The sequence below is a fragment of the Mandrillus leucophaeus genome, unplaced genomic scaffold, assembly GCF_000951045.1.
Source record: "Mandrillus leucophaeus isolate KB7577 unplaced genomic scaffold, Mleu.le_1.0 Scaffold258, whole genome shotgun sequence".
In the NCBI taxonomy this organism is placed as follows: domain Eukaryota; kingdom Metazoa; phylum Chordata; class Mammalia; order Primates; family Cercopithecidae; genus Mandrillus; species Mandrillus leucophaeus.
In genome coordinates this window covers 553,839-568,293 of record NW_012102676.1, presented here as the reverse complement: position 1 = coordinate 568,293, position 14,455 = coordinate 553,839, and the positions used below count along the sequence as shown (strand labels likewise).

At 36.0% G+C, this 14,455-nt stretch overlaps 1 protein-coding gene across 1 annotated transcript in view; it reads right to left on the bottom strand.

Moving 5' to 3' along the window:
* Positions 1-14,455, bottom strand: part of ANKMY2 (ankyrin repeat and MYND domain containing 2) — a 53,034-nt gene that overhangs the window by 25,672 nt on the left and 12,907 nt on the right. The window contains exons 3-4 of the mRNA XM_011983944.1: positions 8,707-8,845; positions 6,319-6,417 (exon numbers count right to left, since the gene is read on the bottom strand). Coding sequence (XP_011839334.1) covers positions 6,319-6,417; positions 8,707-8,845 — 238 coding nt within the window. The remainder of the gene's footprint in view (positions 1-6,318; positions 6,418-8,706; positions 8,846-14,455) is intronic.

Here is a 14,455-nt window from a genome sequence, read left to right as displayed (position 1 = left end):
CCGTGCTTTTATTAAGTACCAGAACACCCAATTTCTTTCTTTTTGGGAGGATTGGGGGAGGTGGGTATTTCTTTTATTTCTTTCCCCAGTATATATGTCTTGAGAAGTCAAACAGTAGCAATCTATATTAAAAATGTGAAATGAGCCAAGGTGCTCTGTTTCGAAAATGAACACCTCTCCCAGAATCTTCAAGAGAGAAAAATGACATTCAATCAAGCAAATCTAATGCAAGTGGATTATGAACACAGCATCAAAATCAACCCAAGTAACTGTGAGGAAATTTACAACTGTATATGAAGAAACCAGAGAAGATGAAGACAAACTGCATATGCTTCCTTAAAACAAAATCTATATCCAGCTTCAATAAAAAGATAGGTGTTCCCACAAAAAAAAAAAAAAAAAAGTTCTAAAGTAGCTCATCAAAAGTACTGAACCGGACATAGGAAGACCTGAAGATAAAGTAGTCAGAGAAAAATATGGAATTAGCTTACAACTATATCTTCTCGTCAGTTCTCCAATTAGTACAGTCAGGGATTTCTTAATTATACCTTTTTTTTTTTTTTTTTTTGAGACGGAGTTTTGCTCTTGTTGCCCAGGCTAGACTGCAATGGCGCGATCTCGGCTCACGGCAACCTCCGCCTCCTAGACTCAAGCAATTCTCCTGCCTCAGACTCCTGAGTAGCTGGGATTACAGGCATGAGCCACCACGCCCAGCTAATTTTGTATTTTTTAGTAGAGGCGGGGTTTCTCCATGTTGATCAGGCTAGTCTCTAACTCCCGACCTCAGGTGATCCGCCCGCCTCGGCCTCCCAAAGTGCTGGGATTACAGGCGTGAGCCACTGCGCCCAGCCTAATTATACCTTTTTAAAGAGAAAAAATAATATTACTTTACCTTTTTTTCCCAGATTAAGCTTTTTTATTTTAGGTAGTGCTTATTTTGATATTTTCATTAATCTGCTAATAACATATTTGAATAATATGTTTAAAGTTTATCTTTGTAAATACTTAATCGTTTAAGTTTAAATTTTTGTAATTGAAATTCTTAAATATTTTACTGGTTTTAAATTTATAAATTCTGAATATACATAAATAAAATAATACTATTAATATAGAAAATAAATGCTGCGGGTGGAAAAGCCAGTACATCATGTTGCTCCCATATTACAATCACTAGATTTGAGTCCTCTAGACTCAAATGGGCTCACTGAGTGTGATTCATAGGAACACACACATACAACAAGACTTATCCTATTCAAATTTTTTATTTTCAAGGATAAGCTGAAAATCAAACGCTCTTCCAGAATGAGAAATGTAAAGTTTACAATGGAAAGTAAGTTGAATTCTCATTTGCAAAACCAGAACTTAGAAAACTGTAGAATAACTTCTATATGTCTCAGAGAAAAGAACTGTGATATGAGTCAGAAAGCTAGGCAAAATATGACTCACATTTCAGAGAGAAAGGTATTAATAGTTTTGTCATGATGGGTTTCAAAGAATATACAACCTACGTAACCCATTTGAAAAGGTCTATAACCAAAATCTAAATGAGAACAGAGATCTAAAGACAAAAATGGAGACAAAAGGGAGGAGAGAGAGGACAGTAAGAGAGGGAGTTCATATGAGTGGGTGAAGATAGATGACAGGCAAATCATACAGCTGGTGGTGTGGATTACTGAAAGAGAAGCAACACCCTGTCAATGACACTCTCACTACAGCTGGTACTAAAAATACTAGACTCTCTCAGCAAAGTCCACAGCTACAGGTATGATGGCACAGGTTTTGAGGAAGTATCAGAGGAGGCAGAAAGGAAAGACCTGTGGCCTGACAAGGCAAAAACAGAGAATGTGGAGAAATAAATGAAGTATAAGGATTTCATCTTATAAGGTTGCTAAATGGGTAAATACGGGGCCTTGGGGATGGGGGATGCGGTACTGTACAGTTTTGACCGGCCAATCACTTTAAGGAAATATATGTGTGCGCGCGCGTGCACCCACCCACACACACACACGCGTGCACAAGTAAAATAAGGAGTAAAAATGAGGTCAAAGAGGAGGAATGCAACCACATATATCAGTAATTACATTAAATATACATAAGCTAAATACCTGTTAGGAGAGGGAAACTATCATTTTGGGTTATAAAACAGAACCCATCTATACATTTGTAAGTTATACTACTTAAATGAAATGATAAAGATTGAAAATAACAGATGAGCAAACAGCTTATTGACAAAGGAATTAGGAATAGCTGTAATATCAGTAAAAGTAGAACTAAAAGAATTCAACAAGAAAAAGAGTGACATGATACAATGATAAAACCAATAGCAATATCAAATTAAAAGTGAAAAGCTAAAAATATTTTCATTAAAAACAGGAAAAAGACATGTCAATTATCACTATTACTTTTTCTAACTTTGAAGCCCAAAGCAAATTCAAATAGAAAACAAGATAAAATTTAATAGCTAGAAAATCCTTTAAACTGTAATAAAGATAAGAAAAAAATACAGAAATCAATAACTTTTCTCTTTATTATCCATAACCAGCTGGAAGGGATTGAGTGTGGAGGTGGTAGTGCAAATTCTTACCATATGAACAGTAACCACAAATTACTAAGAAATAAATTTTGAAAGAAAGGATTGAGATGAAGGAACCTATTAAATATTATCGAAAGACCAAAAGTCAGTCCCCTCCCCTAAAAGAAACATAAAGGCATACTGTGTAACTGGATGGAAAGTCCTAGCATCATAGAAATGTTAATTCTCTGCAAGTAATTATATAATCATTTAGTAAAAGATAATTTAACTTACCACAAAGGTGGTATTTCAATTCAGTAGGATAATGTTAGCTGGTGTAATAAATGGTACCATCACAATTAGCTATATATCTGGGGAGAAATGAACTCTAAACAAATTCTAGAGGTACCAAAAAAATCATAAAAAATAACTGAAGGATATTTAGGAGAATACTTATATAACTTCTGGTCAAGAGGCCCACTTTTAGCAAAACAAGAAACACAGAAGCTATAAAAGAAAAAATATGACCACTTAAAAGTAAATTTCCTGATGGGCACAGTGGTTCATGCCTGTAATCCTAGGACTTTGGGAAGGACCTGAGGTCAGGCGTTCGAGATCAGCCTGGCCAACATGGCGAAACCCCAGCTCTATGAAAAATACAAAAATTAGCTGGGTGTGGTGGCACATACCTATAGTCCCAGCTACATGGGAGGCTGAGGCAGGAGAATCGCTTGAACCCAGGAGGTGGAGGTTGCAGTGAGCCGAGATTACACCACTGCACTCCAGCCTGGGTGACAGAGTGAGACTCCATTTCAAAAAAAATAAATTAATTAAATAAATAAATAAATAAATAAATTTCCTATGGCAAAGGTCTCCATAAAGTTAAAAAAGAAGAAGAAGAAAGAAGGAAGAAGAAGAAGAGGAGGAAGAGGAGGAGGAAGATGAAAAGGAATAAAAAGAAGGAGGGGGAGGAGGAGGAGTAGGACTGGCATAAAATATTTGAAACACATTTGTTAGATAATGGATTTGTATGCATAAAGCTCCTCAAAGCAATAACAGAGGGCATCCCCCCACAAAAAAATAAAAAAAAAGTATAAGTGGGTAATCCACAAAAGTGAAAATACAAACTACCAACAACAGAAGTGCTTAATTTCATGAATAATGAGGGGAAAGTACGTACCATCTTTTTAACTATCAGACTGGAAAAAATGAAAGAATGATAATTTCCAGCTCTGGTGAGGACATTACTGTGAATTACTATGCCCTTTTGGAAAGGAATCTAGACTTACATTAAAATTAAAACTCTAGGCCGGGCATGGTGGCTATAATCCCAGCACTTTGGGAGGCCAAGGTAGGCAGATCACGAGGTCAGGAGTTCGAGACCAGCCTGACCACATGGTGAAACCCTGTCTCTACTAAAAATACAAAAAAAATTCAGCTAGGTGTGGTGGCGCATGCCTGTAATTCCAGCTAGTTGGGAGGCTGAGGCAGGAGAATCACTTGAACCTGGGAGGCCGAGGTTGCAGTGAGCCGAGGTTGCGCCACCACACTCCAGCATGGGCGACAGGGCAAGACTCTGTCTCAAAAATAAATAAATAAGTAAATAAGTAAATAAATAAAAAAATAAAAAGTCTATATCCTCTGTCTCAGCAATTTTACTTCTAGGAAATACTTTAGAGATACTAAAGTTCTAACATGTAAAAAATATTCAAATATTAACTTATAAAAAATAGAAAATCAAGGATGATTATTACCTTATTTGTGGAAAAGTGGTTAAAAACCTGTAAAATTGGTCAATAAGGGAGAGCTTACTGAACTGTGGAACATCTGTATCATGGAATATCACGTAGCTGTTGAAGGAAATGAATTATGCCTACTGAGATGGGAGGAACTTCCATGATATATTACTAAGTGAAGAAAACAAGTTACAAGGAATATCTGCTGTGTGATGGATGGCATTTTAAAAAAATGACAAAAATCTTACGTATGTATGTACACATGTATACATACTGATCCACTTGAAGGAAATAAAAAGGGGAGAATGAGCTTTTTTAAAGGCTAATTATTTGGAAAATACAGTAACAACTGGAAGGGTGCAATGTACTTTTCTGTCTGTGAAATTAAATAGATTAAAAAGGAATGAAAACATTACTCTTATGTTAGGATAGGATTGCAAACAATTTTTACCATAGTAAAAATTTTGTTAGTATTGTAGTGTTAAGAAAAAGAAAGGAGCATTGTATTAATGCCTGAAAGAAGAGACTCCTCCATTTCCAGACCTGTGATCTTGGGATAATTATTTTACCTCTATCTGAGCAATATTTTGTTACATTGTGGATATAAAGAAAACTTGTACAGTTAAATAGAACTTCAGAGATCACGTAATTCCCCTGCTTCTTTGCATACAGATCAGAAAACTGAGGCCTATGGAGGTAAAGGAATTTGCCCATGATCCTATAACTAATCATCAGCACACATGAACTCAAGTTCAAGTCTCCAGATTCCTACTGTAGTGTTCTTTCCCCCTGCAGTGATACCCTCAAAATTAGCTTAGAACTGAGATGGGGGCAACTTGGGGCCTGTACGTATGGGAATTAAAATATTTCTCTGAAGCTTACACAAGGCCACACCTTTCTCAAGTCCTTCTGAAATTAAAATAAGGATATTTCTTCTAACAGAAAAAGCTGTCATAAAGCAACTGAGTGTCTGGCTCAATCAATGGCAGCTTCTATTAGTAGTTTCAAGAAAATATTATAATAAAATTTAACATAATATTCAGTTACCATCCTCCATACCTAATTTCCACTGTATCTGAACTTGACTTCTCTCAAAACCCCCTTGAATGGGATAGATCCTCCTCTTCTAGGTATTTTTATGGAGCTCTGAAGTTCCACCTTGGAGTATATATTTTCGCACCATTTGTCATTGCTATTACCCTTTAAGTGCCATGAAAGTATGAACAGCCTGTCTTATCACTATAACCAAGACACCTACAGTGATGCTTGCTTTATAGGTTGTGAACATTATTTGTTTAATGAATTATTAGTCCCTATAAGGCCACTTACTGCACTCCCAATAAATCAGACGTTGCTATCTTTGCTTTTCTCTCAATGGAGTCTCTTCACCACCAATTCAATGGCGTCACAATACCAAAGAACAAGAATTCACTCCCACTCTTTCCTTATATTATGTCAAGTAATAGGATTAACACGCCAAGAATTATTGGGCACACAAAATAAATGTCTGTGGTTGATAAGAATGATAATAAAGTAGTTGTATATTATTATCAAGTACTCTTTCCTAAGAGTTACGTCATTGTTGTAATAATTATTAACAACACTAATACCATTTATTTAGTGTTACATGGAAAGCTCAAGTCTATCACCTCTTTTAATCCTCACAATAACCCAGTAACATTTTACCATGAGGAAAGTGAAGGTCAGAATTATTAAGTACTTTGCTATCACGTGGCACAGCCAAAATTTAACTTGAGATTACTGACTTCACTCTTCATATTCTTAAACAGTAGGGTTAGCTACTTTCATTAGACACATAAATATACATGTTATAAGCATTTGTGAGCAATGAAAATGGCCCCACTACTCTTTGTATTCCAAAAACTGGAAATTCGAAATAGCCATTTTTCTCCAGAGTCACTAGGTATTTCATTAAGTTACAGTGGACTGTAAATACTTATGTTTTTTAAAGCAACATGATAATATTTCCACCAAGAGAAGCAAAGTGGTTTTTTTCCCACAAGGGAAATTTTGGGTATAATCTAATGTAAAACTGCAGCAAAATCTCACCCACAAAGGCTGCCATCTGAGCTGCTGTTCTTCCCACAGAGTTGACAACATCTGTCTCAGCACCAGCTTCCAACATTACCCACGTGATGTCTTTATTACCTAGAGTTTTAAAGGGAATATATTTGTTAATGTTAAGGAGGACACAATTTAAACATCCCTTTTCTAAACTCTTTATACCTTTTTTTCCCCCAGTTCATTTTAGGTTTCGGTCATATGGATATTTTCATTCTTTTAAAACATGAATCATAACTACAGTAAAGAATAAAATGCTATAGAACCTACTTAGAAATTAACCTTATTTTCTGGAAAACAAATCAAGCAATGCAAAAGCAGTATGGAATTGAATATTGCTTTTTTAAACAAAATGAAATATGTTTTCCTAGAGGTAACGCTTAGAATAAAATCAAAATACACATACAAAAACATTTTTAAAAAAGAGATAAAATGAATAGGGCTCCCCTTTAATATCAGCTAACCCATCCCATTCCTCACACTTACAGGCTCTGAAATAACTATTAACCACTGGGGTATCTATCTTTCTACACCTTTTTTCTATCTAAACATACACATGCTATTCTATTCACATTCTTCTACTAAAGTAGTCATTATGGGTATTTTGCTATTATGAACTATACTCAGTGAGAAGTATTTTCCATTCATTTTCACAAGTTTGAATTATGATTTGCTTAGGAACAGCTCCTGGGAAATATTGCCAGATCAAAGGTTATGCATATTTTGAATGCATTTTGCCAAGCTGCCATCCAGCAAGGTTGGACTGACATGCACTCCCCAAAATAGTGTAAAGAAGTTCCTGAGCATTATAGCTCTTTCTTAACATTTGCCAGTATAATAAGCTAAAAAATAAAATTTATTGTTCTAATTTGCAGTTATTTGATTACTGTGCAAAATGTTTTATATTTTGATCAGCCAGTTGTATTTCTTTTGTTTTCCATCCAATTTTCTTTTTTTTTTTTTGAGGCTGAGTCTCGCTCTGCTGCCCAGGCTGGAGTGCAGTGGTGCGGTCACGGCTCACTGCAAGCTCCGCCTCCCGGGTTCAGGCCATTCTCCTGCCTCAGCCTCTGGAGTAGCTGGGACTACAGGCACCCGCCATGATGCCCAGCTAATTTTTTGTACTTTTAGTCGAGACGGGGTTTCACCGTGTTAGCCAGGGAGGTCTAGATCTCCTGACCTCGTGATCCGCCCGCCTCGGCCTCCCAAAGTGCTGGGATTACAGGCGTGAGCCACCATGCCCAGCCAAGTTTTCCATCCAATTTTCTACTGCAGTATTTTTCTTTTTATAATTGATTTATAATAACTCTTTTTTTTTTTTTTTTTTTTTTTTTGAGACAGAGTCTCACTCTGTCACCCAGGCTGGAGTGCCAGGGCATGATCTCGGCTCACTGCAACCTCTGCCTCCCAGGCTCAAAAATCCTCCTCCTCAGCCTCCTGAGTAGCTGGGACCACAGACGTGCACCACCGTGCCTGACTAATATTTGTATTTTTGGTAGAGACAAGGTCTCACCATGTTGCCTAGGATGTTCTGGAACTCCTAGGCTCAAGCAATCGGCCTGCCTTGGCCTTCCAAAGTGCTGGGATTACAGGTGTGCGCCACTGTGCCCAGCTAAAAGAACTTCTTATATTTAACAATATAATCCTTTAAGGTATATAATAAATATTTTTAGTTTTTCGTTTGTATTTTAACTCTATTTATGGTATATCCTACAAATGAAAATGTTAAATTTTGATCAATATTGTTCTTTTTGGATTCTGTGGTTTATATAGTGCTTAGAAATGCTTCTGGATTCCAGGATTATGAAAATATAGATTATTATCTTCAAAGTATAAGGATATTATATTACTTCTGTATTTTTCAAAGAGCTACACCAATTACAGATAACCCCACTTAATTTTAGACAGTGTTTCTAAATTGTCCTTATTCAGCAAATAATAAACAATACAAATCCGATTAAGTTTCTAAATGGATCATCATATTTAGCACATAAGTGCCAGTAAGGCAAACAGATAGCTCTATCACAGCGACTGTTTGTTCAAGAGAACAAAGAAGTTTTCATATCACTTGAAAATATAAAGATATAGAATATCAAAGGCGGTAACTTGAAAGAAAAACAGGTCCACTTCCTCAATTCCATCAAAATGTTGTCCACATAAAGAATCAATTGATTTAAATAACAAAAGAAACAGATCACCAAATTAACTATATAATTTATTTCCTGCATTATAGCTTTTCAAAAACCAATTGCCATCATTCCTTTCCATAAAACTTGATCATAAAATTAATAAAATCAAAATGCATTTAATCTTCTAGTATATATGTACTTATAACAAGTTTGTATAGGTAACTAATATTTATAAATACTAAAACTTCACCAGAAAGTGCAGCAAACATGAGGGCTGTGTATCCATGTTCATGCTGATGGCAATTTACATCGGCTCCATGTCGCAGTAGTAATTTGCACATATCGAGTTTTCCTTTATATGCTGCATGCATTAGAGGAGTCATTCCATTCTTTAATAGAAAGAGGGAAAAAGTATTAATTTTACTGTTTTTTCTGTACCTATGAACAATTTCTGCAATTAGAAATATAAAACGAATATGAATTAATTAAAATGATCTTTATAATATGTATTTGTATATTTACTTCCACATTTGGATCTTCCATAAACTTCTGAGGAAGAGATGGTTTTATTACTGGAGATGTTTTTACAGATTAGCAAACAGATTCAGAGAGGACTTGCTCAACCTCACATGACTAATAGTGGTGGGAGGGACTGAAACCCAAATTTTCCAAACATACTTACTTTCTCAGAAAGCAAATGAACAAACAGATACAAACACATTTTTTAAAAAGAAGAAAAATCTCAAACAGTGCCTCTCAAGAGGAAAGTTGAATAAAGTATGGCATATGCATAACATGGGATATTTAAATGAATGACTTCATCTGTATGTACAGAATGAAACATTTTTCACAAATTATTGTCAATGAGAAAAGGTGCAGGAAATGCATATTACAGTGGTATCATTTTTTAAAACCATGATTCCCTAAATCACACATATATTTTGATTATACATATGATTTGATTATATATGATTATATAAATATGGAGAAATGGTTGGTAGTATTTAGGCTACATTGTTTGGTCAAATCACACGTGTATTTTGATCATACATATGATTTGATTATATGTGATTGTACATATATGGAGAAATGGTTGGTAGTATTTACGCTAGGCTACACTGTTTGGTCTCCATATGCTTTGTGCATATTCAACGAAACATCCAACCTTTTATGTACTAGCTACTACTATTATTTGGTAGATTCATGGATGAGCTGTTAGTGTGAGTGAATTTTCTCAGTAATGTAGGCGAAACGCTGTAAGTACCAAAACAGCAAAGTTGTTTTGGGTGAAAAGCTCTGTAAAACATATAATCCGTTACCTTAGTGAAGCTTAGAATGCTAACATAATGTGAATTATTCTTGATGCTTCCAAATTATTATTATGAACATAAGCCATCATCTTGTTAATGCAGTACACACTATGTTCAGAGGGCTGTGGAGACGAGAATGATAGAGAGGCTGGGACCTTTCATTGCAAAAGAGAAAACTCCATGGAAGCAATGGACATTGCTTGAGAGTAAGAATGGAAAAAATATAAGCAGATGATAACTTTGAAGACTCCCTTAGCTAGGAGTCTCTACAGAGATGGAATGTTAGCATGCTGGGAGTGGGTGGGTGGGTATGGGTAAATCTCGTTGTACAGAGACAGCCAATGGAGTGCTTTAAGGGAGTAGGAATGGACTGCATGGCCTTTAGCTTTTCAATAAGGCAAAACCATATCGCGAGCATGACTTGGGTGATATCTCCTAAAGGATGATAGAATCTGTCCATAAGAAGCTAGTGTGTAGCCTGAGGGGTGGTAGGGGAAGGACACAGGACCATCAGAAAGGCCACCACAAAGAAGCAAACAGCTGTTTCTTTTGCAGATTTTAGGACCAGACTTCACCATGGAGTTAGTTTTTTCTGTTTATCCAGAACAGGTGGGCAGTCAATCACCCAGCAATCCAATCCTACAACAAGAGGTTATCTAGCTCTGAGAATGAATAATCCCCAGACTACAGACTGACCTATAGTTTAAAAAAACAAAACAAAACACAAAGCTTTCAACAGAATGTGATGATCTGCTTAAGAGCAAAAGAGATATGCAAAGCTTTTGAATCTCACATCACCAACTGTCTTTATTTTCTTGTGTTTGTGTTTTCACTGTCATCTGTGTTAATCAATTCTGCCCATTTACCTGTCTCCTACTACTCCCTTTCCTCTCATTAAAAAAAAAAATTTCCTGTCTCTTTTCTCTTTCTCACTTGTTGTTTTTTGTTCACCAGCTGTCACCTTAGCTGGAAGTGGTTTTTAGAGCAACCCAATGAGAGAAGTTTCTTTCCAGAAAGGTAAATATCGGCCGGGCAAGGTGGCTCACACCTGTAATCCCAGCACTTTGGTAGGCAAAGGTGGGGGGATCACTTGAGGTCAGGAGTTCAAGACTAGCCTGGCCAACATGGTGAAACCCTGTCTCTACTAAAAATACAAAAATTAGCCAGGTGTGGTGGTGGGCACCTGTAGTCCCAACTACTCAGGAAGCTGGAGAAGGAGGATCACTTGAACCGGGGAGGTGGAGGTTGCAGTGAGCCAAGATGGTACCACTGCACTCCAGCCTGGGCGACAGAGCGAGACTCTGTCTCCAAAAAAAAAAAAAAAAAGAAAAAGAAAAAGGTAAATATCCCAATCATATCATCTGCTGTGCAATCTCCGAACCTGCTCCTTTTGTCATGTTTATAATTCAGTATATGATTTTCCCATATCAAATTTCAGTGCTGTGGTAGATGGTCCTGGGTATTTAAAAAAAACCAAAAAAACAAAAAAACAAAAAAACAAAAAAAAACTACTGATAAGTAACAAATTTACACTTATTTTTCAAAGAAGTGGATATCACATATACTTTCCTATCTTAGTTCAATTTTGTGTTATGAGAATTTAGAACAGTGCAAAGGAAAATTATAAATTTTGACTGCAATGATTACTATGCATTATCTTGGTTCTAGTACCATGTTGTTCATAAAAACTTTTCCATGGGCAAAGAAAAAAGAAGTAATATTAATAAATTTTGATGCTCCATAGAGATATAAACCTACCATGCTATAAATTTTCTATTTATTCTAGTGTTTTTATAGTATTTCAGTGTAAATATCCAGAAAAGGAAATAATTTGAAACAATACTGCTTATCTACTAGAAGTAGAAGAGAATATTCCCATGTTCAAAATACATGATGCAACTTAATTTAAAATGTTATATTACAGTTGTAAAGATGAAATAACTTAGCATCAGACAGAATATTAAAATAAATGTCCACCTCAAACTAGAAAGGTAGTGATAAGATTTCATAAAATGTTATCATACTGTAATTCATCAATTCTAAGATGCATCTCACTTTTATATTTAAAATCTCCAGAATTGTCACTTTACTAAAGTCTCACAAATTACCATCAGTTTCCACTCCCCTCATTTAAAAAATATCTAGATGGCTTTTTAATCGATGGCATCTCTGATTCAATGATATGCAAGAGTAAAAATCCTCATGTCCTTGTCATTTCCCAAAGATAGCCTTGCAGGTAGTCTGCTTAACTGAACTGCATGAGAAACGAGCTTCTACAATTCTTTAGATACAATCACCTTAAATATAAAGTTCCTCTCCCATAATTCTTAAGTCAAAGAATTAATCAACATTAGGCTATTACACTGGAATTCTGTCATTAAATGCAGCATCCATTCAGCAAATATTTAATGAGTGCTTAATATATGTCAGGCACTGATCTATACATTGGAGGTAGCAATAAGCAAACTTCATGCCTCCCACGGTCTAAGTCCCTGGGACTTACAGTACAGGTGACTAGATGGATAGTGATACAAGTGCTAGAAGAAAATAACATTAAGTAAAGGGGAGCAGTGCCAGAGGGAAAGCGAAGACTATTATTTTAAAGAGGACATTCAAGGAATGTCCCTCTGAAAAGGTGGCACTTGAACAAAGCCCTGAAAGAAGTTAGGGAGGCTAGGAATGCAAATAACTACTGGAAGAATGCTCCAGGGAAAGGGAATGAAAGTGCAAAAAACTCTGTGCTGTGTTCAAGGATGATCACAGAGGCCAAGTCTGTCTGCAGCCCACTCAATCTTCAGGAACACGCAGGAAGTTTCTTGTCTTGATTCTGGTACTTCTATTTGAATATTAAGTATGATGCTAAAGTTTGTGGAAGGTTTCTGCAAACCTTCTATTGGGTTACAGAAGAGTCCTTCTATCCTAATTTGTTAGTTTATACCATCAAAGGTTATTATATCTTATAATATACATTTTAGCATCTGTTGAGAGGATCCTATTTGTTTCTGTTCTATTCTGTAATATAGTGAATTACACTGAAAGGTTTTCTAAAACTGAACTATCGTAACATTCTTGGAAAAACCTTACTTGGCTATCATGTCTTATAATCCTTTTAATAGATGGCTGCATCAACCTGCTAACATTTTTAGAATTTTTGCCTCTGTATTTATAAAGTGACCCGGGTCCATAGTTTTGTGGAACTTCTTACTATTTGGCATCAGCATTATGCTAGCCTTATCAAATAAATGAATATCTTCCCATCTTTTTCTAAACTAATGGTATAATTAGTGTAAAATGAGAATTAACAGGTCCTTAGAGTTTGGTAAAGCTTACTCTGGTTTGCAGCTTTTGAAGGCGGTAGGAGATTTAAAAATATTTATACAAATTTTCCTCAATTATTGATTATTCCAGTTTTTCTTTCCTTTTTTTTTTTTTTTTCAGACAGTCTCACTCTGTCACTCAGGCTGGAGTGCAATGGTGCGATCTCAGCGCACTGCAACCTCCGCCTCCGGGGTTCAAGCAATTCTCCTGCCTCAGCCTCCCAAGTAGTTAGGAGTACAGGCGCCCGCCACTATGCCTGGCCAATTTTTGTATTTTTAGTAGAGAAGGGGTTTCACCATGTTGGCCAGGCTGGTCTCCAACTCCTGACCTCAGGTGATCCACCCACCTCGGCCTCCCAAAGTGCTGGGATTATAGGCGTGAGCCACTGCGCGGGGCCCAGTTTTTCTACTTCTGTATGAGATGAATATATCCATTTTAATTTTCTACAAAGATCATATGGGTTTCCAAATCTGTTGGCTTAATAAAAAAGTTATGACAATCTTCTTTATAATTGTAGTTATGTTTTTCTTTCTCCCTCCCTCCCTCCTTCCCTTTCTCATTTCCTTCCACCCATCTTTCCTTGCTTCCTCTCTCCCTCCCTTTCTCCTTTCCTTCCTTCCTCCTTACTGTTTACACATATTGTTTTCTTTCTTGTACTTCCCAAGCTGTATCTATATTTCGGTTTTAAGTTGATAATTTTTACTGTTTTTTATTTCCTGTTTTATTGAGATACAATTCATACAGAATACAATTTACTCAATTAATTTGTACAAATAAATGGGTTTAATATACTCACAGAGTTGTGCAGCCATCACCACAATCAATTTTTGAATATTTTCATAATCCCTGAAAGAAACTCCATACCCATTAGCAGTCATTTCCCACTTCACCCCACTCCTTTACTCAGCCCTAGTCATCCACTAATTTACTTTCTGTCCCTATGAATTTGCCTATTTTTGGTATTTTGTATAAATGGAACCTTAAAATATGCAGTCTTTGGTGAGTGACTTCTTTCACTTAGCATTAATGTTTTCAAGGTTCCCGCACATTGTAGCAAATATCAGCATTTCTTTCATCTTTGTAACTGAATAATACCCATTGTAGGATTATACTACATTTTGTTGATGTATTCATCAGTTGAACATTTGGGTTGTATCTACCTTTGGCTATTATGAATAATGTTGTTATAAACATGCATTTGCATATGCAAAATTTTGTGTGGATATATGTTTTCATTTCTCTTAAGTATGTATGTGGGATTTCTGGGTCATATGGTAACTCCATGTTTAATCATGTGAGGAACTTAGAGACTATTTTCCAAAGTGGCTACACAATTTTACATTCCCACCAGCAATGTATGAGGGCTCCAAT